This window comes from Mesocricetus auratus, unplaced genomic scaffold, assembly GCF_017639785.1.
Source record: "Mesocricetus auratus isolate SY011 unplaced genomic scaffold, BCM_Maur_2.0 Super-Scaffold_100007, whole genome shotgun sequence".
In the NCBI taxonomy this organism is placed as follows: Eukaryota; Metazoa; Chordata; class Mammalia; order Rodentia; family Cricetidae; genus Mesocricetus; species Mesocricetus auratus.
This window is the reverse complement of record NW_024429191.1, coordinates 79895539-79916195: the sequence shown is the minus strand read 5'-3', so window position 1 is coordinate 79916195 and position 20657 is coordinate 79895539. Positions and strand designations below refer to the sequence as shown.

The 20657-nt window shown below is 39.3% G+C and overlaps 1 protein-coding gene across 3 annotated transcripts; it reads left to right on the top strand.

The window, feature by feature from the left end:
* Positions 1 to 339: 339 nt before the first annotated feature.
* Positions 340 to 19455, top strand: Meioc (meiosis specific with coiled-coil domain). Of its 3 annotated transcripts, XM_005070114.4 has the most exons (8): positions 340 to 611; positions 1006 to 1140; positions 5727 to 5884; positions 8486 to 8590; positions 10468 to 12340; positions 13308 to 13442; positions 17065 to 17245; positions 17728 to 19455. In XM_005070114.4, the coding sequence occupies exons 1-8, from the start codon at positions 546 to 548 to the stop codon at positions 17955 to 17957; spliced, it is 2883 nt and encodes a 960-aa protein (XP_005070171.1). In that variant the 5' UTR covers positions 340 to 545; the 3' UTR covers positions 17958 to 19455. The 3 variants fall into 3 exon arrangements, with proteins under 3 accessions (XP_005070171.1, XP_040605750.1, XP_040605751.1); XM_040749816.1 differs by lacking the exons at positions 10468 to 12340; positions 17065 to 17245; positions 17728 to 19455 and having other exon boundaries at positions 13308 to 13393; XM_040749817.1 differs by lacking the exons at positions 8486 to 8590; positions 10468 to 12340; positions 17065 to 17245; positions 17728 to 19455 and having other exon boundaries at positions 13308 to 13393.
* The last annotated feature ends 1202 nt before the right edge of the window (positions 19456 to 20657 follow it).

Below are 20657 nucleotides of genomic sequence, written 5' to 3'. Positions count from 1 at the left end.
GTCTTCGGCCGGTTGCTGTGCAATTTCCCTAATCTTCCAAGCGCCACAGCTACGAAGCCAGTAGGCTCGCGCCTCCTCTCAGCCAATCAGCGCGCCGGCGCTCGTCCACTCCGACCAATCCCGAACGAGCTTACTTTGGGCGGGAAAAATCTCCGAGGTGGCCTGAGCCAGCCTAGAGCGAAGTGGGCCAACTGCTCCTTCGTGGCCTTGTCGCAGGGGGGTAACAGGCCCCGGCGCGGTCGCCCATTGGCTGGGCGGCGGGCCAATGAGGGGTGCGAGATGAGGGGTGACGGGTCTCCTAGGCGTGGGCTGGGCGGGGCGCCGGCGGCCGGTGCCTAGTCGCGAGCCACGGGTAGCAATGTAACGGCTTCTCCGGTGTCGCACCCTCTCGGCTCGGCCCCCCACCCGCAGACGGGCTCCAGGCAGCGCCGAGGGCGGCTGCGGCAGCGGTGGGGTGCGGGCTGAGGGAGCTGGGCCTCGACGTCCTCCCTCACCCCCGTACCCCGGCAGCTGTAGCTAGTCCAGGAGGAGCTGGGGGGGCCCCCATGGAGGTGAGCGGCGGAGACACCTGCCGGCCCCGTCACCCCCAAAGCCTGAGGGAGGGACCTGAGGTAACCGGCGGGGCTGCGAGGATGGCGGCCCGGGAGAGGCGCTGCGGAGCGGGCGCGTCGGGCCGCACGCTTCCTGGAGGCGGCAGGGCGGCGCGGGGGTGGGGGGGGGAGCCCCGACAGGTCGCGGGGCCGAGCGGCGGGTGGGGGCGAGGCCTGACGGGCCGGGCCGACCGAGGGCTGCCTGATGGCGCCGCCGCCGCCGCCGTCGTCGGCCTGTCGAGGCGCGGCGGCGCGGCCGCTGTGGCGTCTGTCGGGGCCGTGGAGCGCGCGGGCGTCGAGCGGCCGCCCCTCGGAGCCGGAGCGCGGCGGGGCGGAGGGAAGCGGGGACCCCGAGGTGGTGGCCCCCCCCGGGGCCGCGCTCCACGGTCACCCCGCGTCTCCTTGTCCCGAGCAGCCGAAGGTGGCGTTCCGGGGAAGCGCGAATCGTTGCTGGAACCTGAGTGTGGACACCAGCAGTAGGTTATCCGACGTGTTCAACAGCATGATGCTGACCGGCTCCACGTCCTTCTATGACTGCTACAAATCGCAGGTCCGTTGACAGAGGCGCCCCCGGCCCCCTCCCTCCCCTCCGCAGCGTCCCGCCCCTCCCCGCTCCCACTCCCCAGCCAGCGAGCGAGCGAGCCGAAAGAGCTCGGCCGGCGTCAGAAAGCTGGGGAAACGGGTGGTGGCCGTTTTTTCTCTTTTAATTTTAATTTTAAAAACTACCCTTATATTACCCTGTAATAGAACCCACGTTTTTTTTTTTAATTAATGTTTTGGGGGAGAGGGGGACGGAAATGTGCCATGGCAGACGTGGAAACCCGAGGACTTTTCAGTCAGGTTTCGCCCTGGGCTTTGAACTCAGGTCCTCAGGATTAACAGCAAGCACCCCCGTGCCCCAAGCCGTCTCACTGGTCCAGAGGAAAACATTTGAAATAGCGTTCGCACAATACGCACTCGGCTTTGGAAATGAGATTTTTTTTTTTCTTGTTTAGCTTTAAAATTTTTTTCTATGTATGGTAGTTTTTCCTCCATGTGTGTCTGTGCACCACCTCCGGAGACCAGAAGAGGGCGTCAGATCTCCTGAAATGTGAGCTGCCATTGCACCTGGGTCCTCTGGACGAGCCAGCCATGCGCCTGACCACTGAGCCATCTTTTCGGTTTTCGGCACCAGAAAAGATTTTCACTTTTTTTCCCTACTCCTTCTTTTTTTAATTTTTTAATCTATTTATTTATCTACCTATTTATTTGTTTATCTACTTATTTATTTATTTATTTATTTATTTATTTATTTATTTATTTATTTATTGTTTTACATAAAAGCTCAAATCCAGGACCTGGCACTCACTATGCACTCTGTACCTCAGAGCTACATAACTCGAGTCCCATGTGTGTTGAAAAAGCTCCACAAGCCGGGCAGTGGTGGCGCATGCTTTTAATCCCAGCACTCCGGAGGCAGAGGCAGGCAGATCTCTGTGAGTTCGAGGCCGGGCTGGACCGATAGCCTCCAAAACAATACAGAGAAACCCTGTCTGGTAAAAACCAAAAAAAAAAAAAAGAAAGAAAAAAAAGAAAAAAGAAAAGAAAAAGCTCCACAGTCAGAATCAGAAAGCTGGGGAAACAGTTTTTTTTTTTTTTAAGTTTTAAACTTCATTTATATTGTCCTATATAGAACCTAAATTTTTAAAATTAAAATTTTTCGGGTCAGGGCGACAGAAACATGTCATAGCACACATGAGGAAATCAGAGGACTTTTTTTTTTTTTTTTTTTTTTTTTGGTTTTTACGAGACAGGGTTTCTCTGTTTTGGAGGCTGTCGGTCCAGCCTGGCCTCGAACTCACAGAGATCCGCCTGCCTCTGCCTCCCGAGTGCTGGGATTAAAGGCGTGCGCCACCACCGCCCGGCTCAGAGGACTTTTTATTTTATGTTTTTGCCTGAATGTATGTCTGTGTGAAGGTATTAGATCCACTGGAACATAAGTTATACACAGTTGAGAGCTGTGGATTCTGGGACTTGAACTTGGGGCCCCTGAAGAGCAGCACTGTGCCCTTTCTCCAGGCCCCTGAGAAAAGATTTTTCATTGGCTCATTTCCGTCCTGTTCTCAATATAATGTGTCAGTAGTGTAAGAAAATTCATGCTTATTTAGTAAGACGATGATACTGTTATATATTAAGCATTCCTTTCAGTTTTTAGTTCAAATACACTTGATAATTTAAAGGTATTTTTATACCTTTAATTTTCTTTATAATGTCCTTAATTACATGCAACTGTTTAATTTTTATTACATTTATAATCTAATATAGACTCACTAAAACATTGTTGAGTTTTTTGTTTGTTTTGGGGGGATTGTTTTTTGCTTTTCTTTCAAGACAGGGTTTCTCTTCTCTGTGTACCCTGGCTGTCTTGAAATGACCTCTGTAGATCAGACTGACCTTGGACTCAGAGATCAGTCATCCTGGCCTTCTTTTTAAAAAATCAGTCTCATAATAACCCAGACTGGCCTTTAATTCATGTAGCTGAGTGTGACAATGAACTTTTGATCTTTCTGCCTCCACTGCTCCAGAGGTGAGATTTTAGATGTGGCCACCAGGCCCTGGTTAAGAGATGCTAGCCTTGAAATTGGGTTTCGTGTATGCTAAACATGCACTCCGAAAACTGAGGTATGGTCCCCAGTCCCTGAAATCAAAATCTTCTCATTCTCAAGACCAGATGTCTTTGCTATTGTCTATAATTACCTTTCTACTAAAATTTACTTGGGACTAATTCCATTCAATTATTTTACGTATATGAAGTATATAAGCGGGAATTAGAGAGGTGGCTCAGTGGTTGGGAACACTGGCTGCTCTTCCAGAGGACCGGGGTTCAAGTCCCAGTGCCCACATGGCAGTTCACACCTGTCTATAACTCCAGTTCCAGGGGATCTGACACCCTCACATAGACATCCAGGCAAAAACAAACAAACAAACGCTACCAATGCACATAAAATTTAAAAAAACAAACTGCTTTCAGAGTACTGACAGATGTCAGTACTTAACACTTAAGAAAAGTGTATAAGCAATAAACATTGACCCAAATATTTATATATTACCAAACTTCCATATATATTTTAACAGAAGAGTGTCCATTTATCTCTCACCATATTATTTTAGTTGATTGTTTATCAAAAAGTACATAGCACACACACAGTTCTGAGTGTGATACCTAGTACTGCATAAAGTGGGTATGATGGCACAAGCCTGTAATCCTAGTGCTGGAAAGGTGGAGGGAGAATGATCAGACATACAAGGTCAACTTTAGGTTTTGAGACAGAGTCTGATACTGACCAAGCTGGTCTCGACCTCATCATATAGCTGAGGCTAACCTTGAACTAATCCTCCTGCCTCCATCTCACAAGTGCTGGGATTACAGATGAGTGCCATCACAACCATTTCCTTGTATCTCCAAAGAGATGCTATTTATCTTTTTAATTATTTATTTTACAATATCTATTGGAAATACAAAGTAGGCTCAAATTTTAAAAGTTGTGAAAAGGGCTCTTGGTTAGAAGTAAGATCTTGAGTTTTGGCTTAATTTGTCATGTATTTGCTGAGTAATCTGTTGCCTTGTTTTTGTTTTTTGTGATAAATAGGCTAGTATCCTGCCACTGAGCTATATTCTCAGACCCAGTTTCTTTGTTTTTAACTAGAGAAGCCAGGTGGGGCTCTGCCTGTAATCCCAGTGTTTAGGAATCTGGGACAGGAGGATTACTGTGAGTTCAAGTCCAGTTTAGGCTATAAAGTGAGTTCCAAGCCAGCCTGAGCTACAGAGGAAGACCCTGACACAACAGCAACAAAGAGATACTTGTTTCCTAAGTTGACTAACCAAAATAATACATGTGGGATTTATGTGAAAATTAGAGTTTTACATAGCTGCATGTTTTTCATTGAAGACATTTGTAAAGCTGGCCATGGTGATGTACTGCTAATACCAGAACTTGAGAGAGGCAGGAAGATCAAAATTTTAGGCCACTCCTGGTGAGTTCATGGCCAGCCTGGACTACATGAGACCCTATTTAGGAAAAAAAGTGAATTTTATATATAATTTACTTAAAATAATACCAGTAATATCCACACAGTCTTCTGTGTTTAAAAGATTAAAACCACAGCAATTATAGCTCTCAATAAGTTGTTGCAAAGACAGACCTAAAGAAAAGATGTCCACTTCTATTATTATTATTTTGGTTTTACGAGGCAGGGTTTCTCTGTATTGTTTTGGAGGCTGTCGGTCCAGCCTGGCCTCGAACTCACAGAGATCCGCCTGCCTCTGCCTCCCAAGTGCTGAGATTAAAGGCGTGCGCCACCAACGCCCGGCCACTTCTATTATTTTTAACTTAAACCTTAAGTTAAGATTATTATTGTGTATGATGTGCACATGTGAATATAAGTGCACACATTTCATGGCTCAGAGGATAACTTGTGGAGTTCTCTCCATTGTGTGTTGCAAGTATAGAACTCAGGTCAGCAGGCATTCAAGGACAAGCAGTTTTACCCTCTGAGCCACATCTTTGCTCCTGCCTTTATGAATTAAAAAAGACTACACTCACCATGTTTTGCAGGGTGGGAGACATGGCACTGTGTCCATGACACATGTGTGGAAGTCAGAGGACAACTTGGAAGAGTTGGCTCTCTCCTTCCATCACATGGGTTCTGGAGATGTAAACTCAAGTCATGAGAATTGGTGGCAAGTACCTTCACTCATTGAACCATCTCACTTGCTGATCCCCTTTTTTCTAACATAAGGGAGCTGTTAATGAAGACTTGATGTGTCTTTAGTTTAACAAAGATCCCAATGACTTTTTGTACATAAAATTTATTGCAACACAAATATGGTCATTTGTTTATGTACTATCTGTAGTTGCTTCAGCATCCGTGGTGTAACAGAGTTGAGGAATTTCAGTGGATTGGGATGGTCAGCAAATGTTTATATTCCAGATTTTGGCAGAGTTCTTGAGTAGATAATTATGTGCTTGAGTTGAATGCTGTTATCCCAGCTTCTAACACCTGCATTGCTCTGTTTTCTGTTTTATTATTTTGTTAATACTCTGATAAATGAAATTTTGATCTCTCTGATTTACAAATATTTCTTTAAAATATCAGAATGAAGACAATGTAGACCTAAGACAGACCTGCACTCCACTCTCTTCATCAACAGAATATGCAAGTTCTTTAGACTCCTCACTCTTCTATGCACCATGGTCTACTTACGGAGACGACATTAAACAGCCTCCTAGTTCGCAGATCAGTGTAAAGAACAGGTAAATGAATAAATTCCTCAGGCTAAATGAGTTGTTTTTTTAAGTCTGATTACACAGGGATCAAAGTATATTGGATTTTTATTTCTTTTATTTTAATATTGTGGGATTATAGTTTTATGTTCATCAAAGTTTTAAGAAACCTTAAACTAGACAAGTATCTGTGTATACTTTTTAGTTAACGTTTGTTATCCTGCTTTTACCTCTTGAGTGCTGGGATTGCAGTAATGCATAGTTTCAAATTTCTTTAAATTTTTTTTTTGATTTTTCGAGACAAGGTTTCTCTGTGTAGCCTTGTAGACTAGGCTGGTCTCAAACTCACAGAGATCCTCCTGCCTCTGCCTCCCGAGTGCTGGGATTTTTTTTTTTTTTGGTTTTATGAGACAGGGTTTCTCTGCATTGTTTTAGAGGCTGTGAGTCCAGTCTGGCCTCGAACTCACAGAGATCCGCCTTCCTCTGCCTCCCGAGTGCTGGGAGTAAAGGTGTTAGCCAACACCATTTGGCATAATATGAAAATTTTAAAGTATTTTCTATCCTGCAAACAATAAGAACTTACGGCATGTTAAATATTCATTTACCTAGGGGAAATAGAACTAATACAGTAAATATTGTTGTCTTTATAGTCTTACAGTAATGAAGATAACGACCATAATAACATACCAATGACTTGCAAGTGAGGATTTAAAAAGAGAATAGAGCCAGGTGTGGTGGTACCTGCCTTTAATCCTTGAACTCTGTGGGTTCAAGGACAGCCTGATATATACATACTGTGTGTGTGTGTGTGTGTGTGTGTGTGTGTGTGTGTGTGTGTGTGTGTGTGTGTGTATGGGCTGGAGAGATGGCTCAGCCATTTAAAGGCTAGGCTCACAAACAAAAAATAAAATATATGTATATATAGACACATATATATAACATTACAGAAATCTGTTAGAAGGAGAAGCTTAGGAGTGATGTCTTAAGCTTATTTAATTACATGTAAAGGACCTATTAACAGGCTTGATGTATCTTTAGTTTAACAAGGAAGCAGGTATTTGTTGAATCCTACTAATTAAAAACATTGAAAATTTAAAATTCTGGGTAATGAAATACTAGACTATATAATACACAATTCTTCAAAAATAATTGAAGTTAATAGATGCTGTTGAAAAATTCAAGGGCCATGTATGGTGGCACACTCCCATCAATGCAGCACTCAGGAGGCAGAGACAGGCAGATCTCTGTGAGTTCAAGGCCAGTCTGATCTACATAGTGAGCTTCAGAACAGCCAGAGCTACATAGTGAGGTCTATGTCAAAAAGAGAGAGAGAGAAAAAAAAATTTCACAAATGTGTGTTAAAGAAAAGTAAAACCTTACCTTGGCCACTCTGTCTTTTCTTCCACAATGATAAGTATTAATGATTTGTCAAATGTTAAGTGAAAAAATTCTAGATCTTATATACAAAGAAAATTTCATATTGAATCTTTATAAACACTGTATAGTGGGAAAAGTATTAGACTTGATGGCACCAGCGTTTGTTCAATGTATAGTTTGTAAGTCACATACCCTTGTAATATCATTTTAATATCTCAAGTAATTATCCATTCAACAGATAACTAGATGACTACTAGTGTTTACCTTTCTCAATGAAATATTTTAGTGTTAGGCAAATATATTCTTATTTCTAATATCCCAACAATCTGAAGCATTGGAAAGAAAATAAGAAAAAAATTACCCCTTTTTTTGATTCAGGAAGGTTACCTAAGGTTGTCTCAAACAACTCAGTTTTTGTTTTTGTTGTTTTCTTTTTTGAGACAGTGTCTCTATATAATCCTGGCTGTCCTGAAATTCACTCTGTAGACCAGGCTGGCCTTGAAGTCATAGATATCTGCCTGCCTCTACCTGTGGAAGCATTGAAGGAGTATGCCACTATGCCCATTTTCATTTGGTTTTCAAATAACAAATGAAAAAACTGAACAGATGTATAATTGAACTAAACATGCTTTCAGGTGTGGTATCAAGCATTTATCTAACACTCTGATTCAGATGTATTTTTTTAATTTAAAGATTTGTTTTTATTCTATGTGTGTGGGCATTTTGTCTGCATGTGTATTTGCATACCATGTGCATACCAGATACCTAAGGAGGCCAGGAAAGGGCTTCGGGCCCTCTGAAACTAGAGTAAGGATGATTGTGAGCCGCCCTGTGGGTGCTGGGAATTGAACCTGGGTCCTCAGGAAGAGTAGCCAGTGTTTTTAACTGCAGAGCCATCTCTCCAGCCCCAGAAATTTGTATCTTGATCACTTAAAATTAATAGCATATGTTATAGAGAAATGAGAAATAAACATCATGTAAACTAGATATAACTTAGAAAATGTTCTTGTCGTTTCCGTGTTTGAAATGATGTATAGAGTCAATCTAAATATCTTACAGAAAAGATGGTAAGAGGGGATGGAAAGGTAGCTCAGGATTAGGATACTTGTGTAGCATGAATGAGGTCCTGGGTTTGATCTTTAGCACCATGAAAGAAAAAAATGACTAAAAAAGAAAAAGAATGGAGTATGTATGGAAGGAGAAATTGATATATTTTAATAAATAAGATAGTTTATATATGATATTCATTTTTAGGATTCAGACCGAAAGAAATGACTATGGCAGTGAAACAGACTTATATGGACTTGTGTCTAACATTTTGGAAGAACAGGATAAGTCACAGCCATATTTTGCTGAAGGGTTAGTATAAAAGCTTTATAGTGTATAATAAACCTTTTAATTGACATATACCAGGGTACCTTGTTGTTTAACATTTGTTTTTATTTAACAGTGGATCATAGGTTAATAGGTATTTTCAAATATGTTTCTAGGAGCCTTGATTTTGCTGAAGTACTTTCCATACAATTGAAAGTTCAGCCTAAAGTTTTATTTGCTTAAGAACTTTGATTTGAAAAATATTCTTGCATAATTCATAGTTTTTTTCCTTGAGTTCATGAGCTAAAGTTTGGCTAAACCAAGAAGCTTTAAACTTAGACCTTGAAGGATAAAACTCCTTACTCATTGCAGAAGTACATATGGATTTTATTCATGTTTTAATTGTTTTATTTGGGTGTGGAAGCCCTATTACCCAAGTGCCCTATTAATAAATAAGAAAATATGCCATACATATGTAACTAGTTAAATTAATTTAGTTTCAAAAATATTTTAAGCAAAACACTTCTTTTTTCATTAAAAAGTGTGGTCAATACACTTTGTATAATAATCTATTCAAAGGAAAAACTTACTATCTTCTTAGTATAAAATAAATTCATGTAAGACCCTAAAGTCTACCTCAGGCCTTGGTTAATGATTTTTAGAAAAGTGTGGTGAAGATATTAAAATTAAAATGCATATAGTCATGCAATGTTTAATGATGGAGATAGGTTCCAAGAAATGCATCATTAAACTATTTCACTGTCATGGCAACAGTCCTTACCCAAAGCTAAATGGTGTAGGTTAATCATTCAGTGTGGCTTCTTGATGTAGACAAAAGACACACAGTAACTGAAGTGCTCTGAGTGGGTGCACATGTTTGTAATCTCTGTTTGGACTAAGAGTAGGAGGTCATCCTGGGATAGCTACCTAGAGGGTTTAAGCATTTGAGGTTGACTTTGGCTGTATAACAAGACACTGTCTACAAATATACAAACAAGACAGAGAAATGAGAGACAGTGTAACCATAGAATACACAAGGCTGCTGCTAATGTAATGAACATTTTACAGTTAAAAATAAACGGGCAACAAAAATCTAGAGGGTCTGGAAAGATGCCTCATTGGTTAAGAGTACTTGCTATTCTTCCAAAAAACCCAAGCTCATTTTTCAGCACCCATGTGAGATGGTTCACAAACTTGTATTTCCAGGGTTAGGTGGTTTAATGCCTTTGGCCTCAGGAAACTGAACACACATGGACACACCCACATGCAGACACATACACATAAACATAATTAAAAATAATCAAAACAAACCTGAAAATTTAAAAAATACTACAGTAGATGCATAAACTAGTAACACAGTCATTATCATCACCTAGTATATATTAACACATAGCTATGTCCTATACATATTAACAACTGGCAGTGCAGTAAGCTTGTTTATGCCAGCATCACAAACATTAGTAAATGACTTGTGCTATCCTCTATGTGGCCTCTTACTACTTCACATTTATTTGGCACACAGCTCTTTAGATTTATTTATCTATTATGTATGTATAGTGTTCTGTCTGCATATATTCCTGCATGCCAGAAGAGGGCACCAGATCTCATTACTGATGACTGTGAGCCATCATGTGGTTGCTGAGAATTGAACTCAGGACCTCTGGAAGAGCTGCCAATGCTCTTAACCTCTGAGCCATCGCTCCAGCCCCTGGCACACAACTCTTTGAGTAGATAGCACATTTCATATGATTGACTTGTTTGAAAGCAGTGGTAGTTTATTAGTGAGGGTTGGGAAAGATTGGGTAAGAGAAATGGTTTTTTGTTTTGTGTTACTGTTTGCTTTTGGAATCTTTCCTAATGTTTCCAGAGGAGATAAAGTCTCCAAGACTTACATTGTAATTAAATATGTTTACTTGTTCCAGGACCTGCTCCTCCAATTTAAAGTCAGTTTGGCCAATGAACACAAGCAGATTTGTAGATCACCATGACCTCTTAACAGAAACCAAAAGGCCAATAGATACAGCTATTTCTCAGCAAGCTTTTTATAGTGGTGAATCTGTGTCAGCAGTGGAAAAACAATACTTGCATAATAATAATCTCACACCACAACAAAAAATAGATGAACTTTATCATGGATATACTGGTTTAGACCTTGAAGAACAATGGTTGTACCTCTCAAGAAGTGATCATTCTAATTGTTACAATATTCAGACAAATGATACAGTTAAGGCAACTTTCCAAGAATATCCATTTATCAAAAACTGTTTTACACCACAAACAGGTCTGTCTGACATCATGAAAGAATCAGGAGTTGATACTTATTCTTATGGAAGAGAGAAAATATGTGCTAAAGGTCTTGAAACACCATTGCAGCATAAAAGGGCAGAGATATTTCTTTCCCAATTTAACAGATATAATGAAAATGCTGATTATTGTAGATACCCAGAATATGCTCATCCTAATAAGGCAAAGCTTAACAAATGTTCAAATTTTAGTGTTCAAGATGGTAAAAACTTAGCCAATGGCACACCTGAAACACCAACTGTGGAAGCAGATGCCTATACGAAGTTGTTTCAAGTTAAACCAGCAAATCAGAAAAAAATGGAGGAGACAATACCTGACCAGCAGAATTTTGCATTTCAAAAACCAACACCACATCTGACAGAAAAACAGTTTGCAAAGGAAGCAGCATTCACTACTGATTTTGGCTTAAAATCAGAATATGGACTAAAGCCTCACACAGCTTGTCCAGCTAATAATGATTTTGCTAATGTCCCTGAAAAGCAACAGTTTCCTAAGCCTGATCCTCTAAACTCTGAATATTTTAAATCAGTGAATTTATTCTCAAATGCAGCAACATCTTCAGGAAGTATCAGTTTAAACAGACCAACTTGGATGAATGTTCAAACAAAAAATAACCTTCCTATTCCTTATCGAAATCAAGGTAACTTGATGAAATTAAATAGTCATTTAACTGCAGCTTCAAAGGGTTCTAACCATTCTTCAGATTTCCCTCAACTATCATCTACAAATTTAACCTCAAATAGCAATTTATTTCAGAAGTATTGCCAAGAAAATCCTTCAGCATTTTCTAGTTTTGATTTTAGTTACAATGGTGCAGAAAGAATTCAATCTGTGAATCACATGGAAGGACTAACAAAAACTGGAGAAGACAATCTCTTTGAATCGGTCACAGAGAAAAAAATAAAACAGCAGAATGGATTTTGTGATAGCTATTCAGCTTCACAGTATGGGATAATAGAAAATGTAAACAAACATAATTTTCAAACCAAGCCTCAGAGTGGACATTATGATCCTGAAGACATTCCAAAGCACTTTGATGGATTGCCTCAAAATACATATCAAGATCTGTTAGAGTCACAGGGTCATTTTAATAGCCACAGACAAGGAAGTGGAGACAGCAGTATTAATAGCCGTGTGAATCGCACACAGGCCTCATGCTTTTCTAATAATTATATGATGGGAGATTTAAGACATAATCAGGGTTTTCAACAACTTGGTTCAAATGGGTTTCCCCTAAGATCTACTCACCCATTTGGCCACTCAGTTGTTCCACTGTTGGATTCCTATGATTTGTTTTCTTATGATGACTTAAGCCATTTATATCCTTATTTTAATGATATGATGTATGGTGATAATTCCTTTTCTGGCTTTGTGCCAACATTTGGATTTCAAAGACCAATTAAAACCCGTAGTGGACCAGCTAGTGAACTTCATATTCGTCTAGAAGAGTGCTATGAACAATGGAGAGCATTAGAAAAGGAGAGAAAAAAGGTAACAACTACCCATTGAGAAGTATCAGTACATTCAATCTGCTTGTCTTTGTTTACATCAGTGTGGTTTAAGAGTACTTATTTCTAAGCTGAATTATTCTATAATTTTTAAATTCATTGCTATAAAGTCTTAGCTAGGTTATTTAAAGATTGAAAGATCAGGGCTTTGAAAGAGTTATCATCTCTTTTAAATTTTCTATGAAGTTTTTTGTTGTTGTTGTTTGGATTTTTGAGACAGGGTTTCTCCGTGTAGCTTTGAGCCTATCCTGGAACTCACTCTGTAGACCAGGCTGGCCTCACACAGGTCCACCTGCCTCTGCCTCCGGAGTGCTAGAATCAAAGGCATGTGCCACTCACACACCCCCCCACCGGTCTTCTCCTTCTCCTCCTTCTCCTTCTCCTCTTTTCTTTTTTTTTCAAGACAGGGTTTCTCTGTAGCTTTGGAGGCTTCCCTGGAATTAGCTAGACTGATCTTGAACTCACAGAGATCCTCCTGCCTCTGCCTTCCAGGTGCTGGGATTAAAGGCATGTGCCACCACCGCCTGGCAGTTTTCTTCTTTTTTAAAATATTAAATTGTTGGAGAGTATTAAAGTATATATAAGAAAAATATTATAGTATTATGGTTTATATTTGGTTTTTGGTTTTTGTCTTTTTTTTTTTTTTTTTTTTTTTGAGACAGGGTTTGTCTGTGTAACCCTGGTTGTCCTGGAACTCACTCTGTAGATAAGGCTGGCCTCAAACTCACAGAGATCCTTCTGCTTCTGCCTCCCAGCTGCTGGGATTGAAGGTGTGTGGCACGACTGCCCAGCTCAGATTTTCATTTTCTAAGTTAGCATGTAACTGTGCTTTATATTAGTTGTATTTTGATACTAAAACAATTTTATTTAAAGGCAAATTTTTCTATTTCTTAGAATTGTGAAAAATGTTTGCTTTTTAAAAGCTAGTATCTAAAAATTATATTTTGCAGACTGAACTAGCCCTTGCCAAGAATTATCCAGGAAAAAAAGTATCCAGTACTAATAATACTCCGATTCCAAGATTGACTTCCAACCCATCCAGAGTTGATCGCTTAATTGTGGATGAACTTCGAGAACAAGCCAGAGTAAGTTGTAAAAGCATCCAATAATGGTCTTTTTTAAATTACTTGATAGAAGTTTAAAGAATTTTAACAAGTTAGAGTTGTGAAGGGTTTTATTATCACACATGTGTGATGGCATATGTATGAAATCTCTGTATTTGGAAGGTATAGGCAGGAGGATCAAGGCCAGCCTCAGCTATAATAGTGAGTTTGAGAACAACCTGGGCTCAAAAAAACAAAAAACACAGTAAAATCACTTACATATAGCTGAAAAAAATTATTTTGTGTGTGTGTGTGTGTGTGTGTGCGTGTACGCAAGCGTGCATGTGCCTATTGAGGCCACAGGTTGATATTGAGTGTCTTCCTCAATTGCGTTCCACCTTAGTTTTTTGAGAGAGGGTCTCACTGAACCTGCAGCTTGCCGATTAACTTAGGCTACCGTACTAGCAAAATTTAGGAAGTATCCTCTTGTCTCCGCTGCCTCAGCACTGGGATTACAGGTGCACACCACTATGTTTTGTTTTTAAAACAAAGAAACAAAAACATGGGTGCTGGGGATCTGAAACTGAGGTTCTCCTGATTGCTCAGTTAGCATTTTACTGACTGAGCCACCTTCCCACCACAACTCAAATACATTCATCTTTGGTTCTATAACTATGATGAATATTTGGGTAATACAAGAATAGTTCCGTAGTCTTTTAATTTGTAGTCATTTAATAAGTAATTTGAATGGGCTAAAGATAGTTGTCAATCAGTGGTAGACATATCCTTAACATGTGTGAAGCCTTGAGTTCCATTCTCAGCACCACAACATATTATTTTTAGTAATCTGAAGAATCTCACTTTAAACCCATATTGGCAACTAATCTCCAGTGGAAAGAATGCTATTAAAGTCCAACACTTTAAAGTGTGTAAAGGTACTTCATGCTGAGGCTGATGACCTAAGTTGGATCCCTAGAATCCACATGGTGAATGGAAAGAGAGAACCAACTCCTGTAAGTTATCCTCTGATTTTCACATATGCATATGTATGTCCACATATGTACATAGAAAAATAAATGTAGATGCTGCAGAGATGATTCAGTAGTTATGAGCATGCAGAAGACTCGAGTTCAATTCACAGCCCCTTGTCAGGCAGCTCAACCACCAACTCTAGCAACAGGGAATCCAGTCCCCTTTTCTGACTTCTGTGAGCACCTACATTCACGTGCATCCCGTGTACATGCTCACGCACACACACACACACACACAATAGATCTTTTAAAATGTTAAAAACAAAAAATTAAATTTCCATAATCCATCTCACTGCACATTGCTCATCACCTGCCCATTACCTTCTTTGTTCCCTTCTCCTTTAAGTAATTGCTTTGCTTTTGTCATACACATTTAAATGTAGATTCTACATGATAAAACACAACATGTCTTTCTTGTCTCTATTATCCTCTTGTCCCTCCCCTATTTAGAAACATAATTTTTAGCTCACTGGAGTTTTTGCATCCTTTTTATCTATTTACCCCTCAAGGATATGACTGGTGTACAGTAGGAGGAAAATATTTAACACTTGTGATAGAGTTGTTAATAATTAGTTCCCAGTGATAATTATTTTACTTCCTTGATACTCACATGTTGATTAATCAAAAAGTTCCTTAATTTACATTGTTTAGATTTTGAAACACGTTAGGCATATTAAATGTACTTCCCATACTAATTTAATATACCCAATGACATTTTAACTTTGCGCATTCATGAAAGTGTGATATACATGCAAATATGTGTGTGTGTGTGTATATTACATCTGTGGGCACACATGTGAGGGCATAAATGTATGTGAGTGTACACACCCGTTGAGGCCAGAGGTCGGTATTGAGTATCTTCCTTATTCGTTCTCCACCATATATACTGAGGCAGGATCTCTCACTTGAACACATAGCTCAGCAGTTTGCCCAGGGGATCCTCTCTCTGCCTCTGAAGCACTGGTATTATATAGGCAGGCTGGAAAGATATACATATGAGTGCTGGTGATCTGAACTCTGGTACTTGACTTGTGTGGCAAGCACTTTATCTAGCAACTCATCTCCCTAGCGCTGGTGCCATCTTCTTTTTGCGGGGAGGGGGTTGGTTTTTCTTACTGTGTGGTCCATACCTCCCACTTCCCCGAGACAGGGTTTCTCTGTGTAGCCCTGGCTGTCCTGGAACTTGTCTTGTAGACCAGGCTGTCTTTGAACTCAGAGATTCACCTGCCTCTGCCTCCCAAGTGCTAGGATTAAAAATATTTTTTAAAAAGATTTATGTATATGAATGTGGTATCTGCATGTACCCCTTTATACCAGAAGAGGGCATCAGATACCACTATAGATGGTTACGGGTTACCATGTGGTTGTGGTGAATTGAACTGGAGACCCGAAGAGCAGTCAGTGCTCTTAACTACTTAGCCATCTCTCCAGTACATCTGGTGCTATTTTCAAAACTCACTAACAAAAAGATTGGGAACTTTCTTGGTACTGGAGATAATGTAGCTCAGTTGATAGAATGCTTGTCTAGTATACACAAAAAGCCCTAGCACCACATAAACCAGGTATGGTGGTGTACACCTGTAATCCCAGCACTGAAATCACTGCAGATTTTCACTAGCATATAATATATCATTTCAAAGTAAACTTAAATCTGTGATGTCTGTATTGTGGGTGCCTTAAAACTAACGGGTGTGGCTGGAGAGATGTGTCAGATGCTAAGAGTGCTTCCTGCTCTTCCAGAGAACATGAGTTTGGTTCTTAGTACCCACAGTTGGCTGCAGAACAGCCTATAACTTAGCTTCAGAAACTCTCATACCCTCTTGGGGCCTCTTCAAGTACATACAGACATACACAAAGACATACCAGACTGACACACTAGCACACAAATGTGTGTGCTAAATCTCTTACCAAAAAAACAAAAGCTGTTAGTTACAATAATCTGTTTCTTATTTCCAAAAAGAAAACATTGGAAACCTGAAAAAAGAACTTGTTGAGATCAGGATTAATTAGGAATAGTTCTTGTCCTTTATTTATTTATTTTCCTTTTTTTTTTTTTTTTTGAGACAGTCTCATTATGCAGCTCGGGCTGCGTGGTCCGTGCCTTGAACTTAGAGATCTGCCTGCCTCTGTCTCAGGTGCTGGGATTAAGGCCCAGCTGTACTTGTCCCTTTAACTCAAATTTCTTTTAGGTGATTCTTACTAACGGTCCTCTGTTTATAGAGTTGCCAAAAACAATATCAGATCTTGTCTTTGCACTGTCAGTAACATGACTGTGTTCAATATTTTTTTTTTTTTTGGTTTTTACGAGACAGGGTTTCTCTGTATTGTTTTGGAGGCTATCGGTCCAGCCCGGCCTCGAACTCACAGAGATCCGCCTGCCTCTGCCTCCCGAGTGCTGGGATTAAAGGGGTGCGCCACCACCGCCCGGCCTGTGTTCAATATTTTATTTTTCATTATTATTCTCAGTCATCAACTACAACTTTTAGAATTAACATACAGAAGCAGGTATAAAGACTTCCCCCTTTCCTTTCCCGTAGCATACTGCAGAACACAATAAGCATCTGTTTATTACTGAATGATTATTGTTTCATTAAAGACGTGTTTGCCTTACAAAATTTAAATGTTTCCCTCAGGTTGTGACTTTACTAGGCAAAATGGAACGTCTTCGAAGCTCTCCTCTTCATGCTAATATCTCTACTGCTCTTGATAGACACTTGGAGTCGATTCACATTGTACAGTCACGTAGAAAGGATGAAATTGTTAATGCTTCAAATCGGCAAAGACAAGGAGTGCCTAGGTGCCAAGATGACAGAGGTATAATGTTTGTTTGTTTGAATTTTATTTATTTATATTTTATGGATGAGTGCTCTGCATGTATACCTGCATGTCAGAAGAGGGGGGCATCATATCCTATTACATATAGTTGTGAATCACTATGTAGTTCCTGGGAACTGAACTCAGGACCTCTGGAAGAGTAGCCAGTTCTCTTAACTGCTGAGCCATCTCTCCAGCCCAAAAGACTAGATTTCTAAAATTAATACTTATCTAAAAAACAAATTAAATTCCAAAGTATGTTGTTCTCTTTTGTTAATTTTATGCACTTAATTATAATATCTGTCTTAAGATAGATACAGTCTCTTTTATCAAAGCATAGTTATTGCTAAGTACTTCATTAGCTTAACCATCATTTTTGTAAATACATAATGTTTGATCATTTAGTAGCAACAGCACTGAGCTGCTTAAGATGTAAGGGGTATTTAAGTGAATAATCAGCAATAACCATATTTATTTTGCAGATGTTTTTGCTCTTGCTACAGCAATTAAAGAGATGTGTGTAGCTACTCGGAAAGCACGCACTACCCTATGGTGTGCACTGCAGATGACCTTGCCAAAAACAGCAAGTACATCGGGCCAAGCTGATATGGAAAAGGCTTTCCAAGAGCTAGTAAATTGTGAAGATAAAGTCCATGAAAGCATAAATAGTAGCAATCCAATGAACCAGAGAGGTGAAACAAACAAACATTAAGGAGATGCCAGCAGAAGGAAGAGTTAAAAAGCTGAGAAGTAAATGTATCAAGATGTGCTAAAATTTTTAATGAACTTGTCAAACTTTCAGTACATTAATTTTCTTTCAGATTTAAAGTTAATACTTCAATGAAGTCTAACTTCTATTTAAAAATCTGCTTGGAATGAATCAGATACAGTTTAAAGTGAACTCAAAGGTAAAATTGATTACTCTAGGAGTTCTGAGTAGTCAAAGATAGCAAGTTTATTTAATTAAATATCCCCTTACAGCTAAAAATTGCTTAAATCCATTCTTCAGTGCAGGTAAATGCAAATGTGAAATTCTTCTAGGAGATAAGTTTCATTTAGTTCTGCCTTAGTAAGTATAATTCCAAATAATGAGTCTAAGTGACTGTAACCCAATTATGGCTACAGTTTAGTAACCAAGACAAGTTTTGATTGTGATTTAAAAGTATTTTCCTTACAAAACTGGATAATACCTAGGAAACAAAGGAAAACAAGGATAAACCCAATATTCATGTAAAAATTTAATATTTAAAATACTACCATATTTATGAATTTGAAATCTTAGTGTCTAAGTATATGGAGGGAAATGCATCTGATTCTCCTAAATTAGTGATGAAAGTGCCAGTGTGAAAACCATGCAAGTTACTGACTATAAAACCTGTTCAAATCATTAGTGTATATTCTTTAAATTTTAATTATACTATCAATTATTAAATATTTCCAATTTCAAAGTATTTGATTGAATCAAAATAAAACATTCCTTTATCTGGATCTTTTAGACTCGATGCCTAGTAACTAAAATAATGACTCTTGTTTTAATACCCTTAGTTTGCTGTCTTTGATGAGGGTATCACGAAGTTCTCAAATGTATTTTTTAGGTTAATCTTTAGTTTAGTTCTGCCAATTAGTTAAGTGTATATTTTGTGTAGTTATGTTCATTTGTTTGCTTCTGTATTTTTTAAAAAAGAACACTTGAAAGCTTGGCTTTTTCTGTTTCTCATCACTTACTATCTTTGTATTAGAACCCGAATAATTTATTCATTAATATGAAATGTTGGTATTATGTGACTCAGAAGATCTTGGGTTTTAAAGTTTCTAGCATGAGTTAAACTATAATATAATGTACTGATGAAATTTAATTGAAATATCCTTGACTAGAAACACTGATGTTTTGATGTTAGTGTTTTTTCTTAGCTTTAGAAATCCTGGTATTGAAAAAAGAGTGTAATCACACCACATAAATTTTCTTTAGATGATGTGCGGAAGAAACTGATTGAGAATGCAGGAGTAACTGTAGGGAGAAACATTTTGATCACTGATATGCTCAGAACTACCAAATGAATTACATTGAGGGTAGTCAAATAAAATAGACCACTCCACCACAGTCACTGCATAGAAAGTGGTTAAGTTTGACATAAAACATGTTGAATGTTATGAAAACAAATATTGTACTGAATTTAGTCTCTCAGGAAAAAAAATAAATTACTTTGTTGAAAATACTTGGTTTCATTTTTTTACATTTGTGTTAATTTCTAACATTGTATTATTTATGTCTGAAAGTCAAATGAATTTCATTTAGCTGATAAGAGCCTTTCTGGTGTAAATTTCATTATTAACACATAATAAGAATACTGGTAGATGATTGTGATTCAAATTAGATTCCACCTGATCTCTTTCTAAGATGAAACTTAATTTGTCCTGTTGAATAAAAACTCGAGAGAGACCTTTACAGGACAGCAGGACAGTGGTCACAAATAAAATACCAGTCTGTTAAGGAAAACCAAACCCTGGGCTGGGATGAAATTCAGCTGGGTTGCTCCTGGGCACTGTATAAAAGCATGTGTGGTGCCTGTCCATAATCCAGCATTAGTGGAGTGAGGGCAAGAGGATCAGAAAGTCAAAGCTATCATCAGTGACAAAATTTTTGAGGCTACATTTAGCACTTGGGGGAGTCGGGAGGTCGAGGCAGGAGAATCAGAAGTTAAAGACCAGCCTCAGCTAAATTACAAAGGCCAGCAGGGGGTATCCTGTCACAAGCAGGATCTTTGAAATTTTGCTTTAGTGTCATTTTCTATAGTATAGATCAGTGCTTCTCAGCCTGTGACTCCCCACAGGCAAATCTCTATCTCCAAAAAGTATTTACATTACTATCCTTAACAATACAGTTATGAAATAGCAACAAAAATAATTTTATGGAACTGCACTAAAGGGTTTCCTAGCGGCCCTGGAGAGGCTTATAATGATCTGCTGTTCCTGCCTCCCCAGGGCTGATATTACAGGCATGTACCACTACACCCTGCTAGATGGTTCTTACGTACTTCTCAACTGCAGCTTACAAAAATATTTAAAATTATCACACAAAATCTGCAGTGAAACTGGTAAAGGTGTTCTCTAATTCAAAGGAATACCTGTTTTCTTTTTAAGTTTGTGTGTACATGCACACATATCTGCCACAGTGGGTGTGGGGAAGAGAGGACAACTTTGTGTAGTCAGTCTCTCCTAACACCATGTGGGGTCCTGGAGAAAACTCATCAGGATTGTTAGCACATGCCTTTACCCACTCAACTGACCTAGCCCATGGTTTTATTTTTTTCTTTAAAATATTTACTTGGGCTGATCAGTGGTGGCACATGCCTTTAATCCCAGGGCTCGGGAGGCAGAGGCAGGCGGGTCTCGTGAGTTCGAGGCCAGCCTG

Coding starts and splice junctions, on each gene's coding strand:
- Meioc (XM_005070114.4), top strand. CDS start 546: ATGGAGGTGAGCGGCGGAGACACCTGCCGGCCCCGTCACCCCCAAAGC. Junction 5,885..8,485: donor CAGATCAGTGTAAAGAACAG/GTAAATGAATAA, acceptor ATTCATTTTTAG/GATTCAGACCGAAAGAAATG. Junction 13,443..17,064: donor AACTTCGAGAACAAGCCAGA/GTAAGTTGTAAA, acceptor TGTTTCCCTCAG/GTTGTGACTTTACTAGGCAA.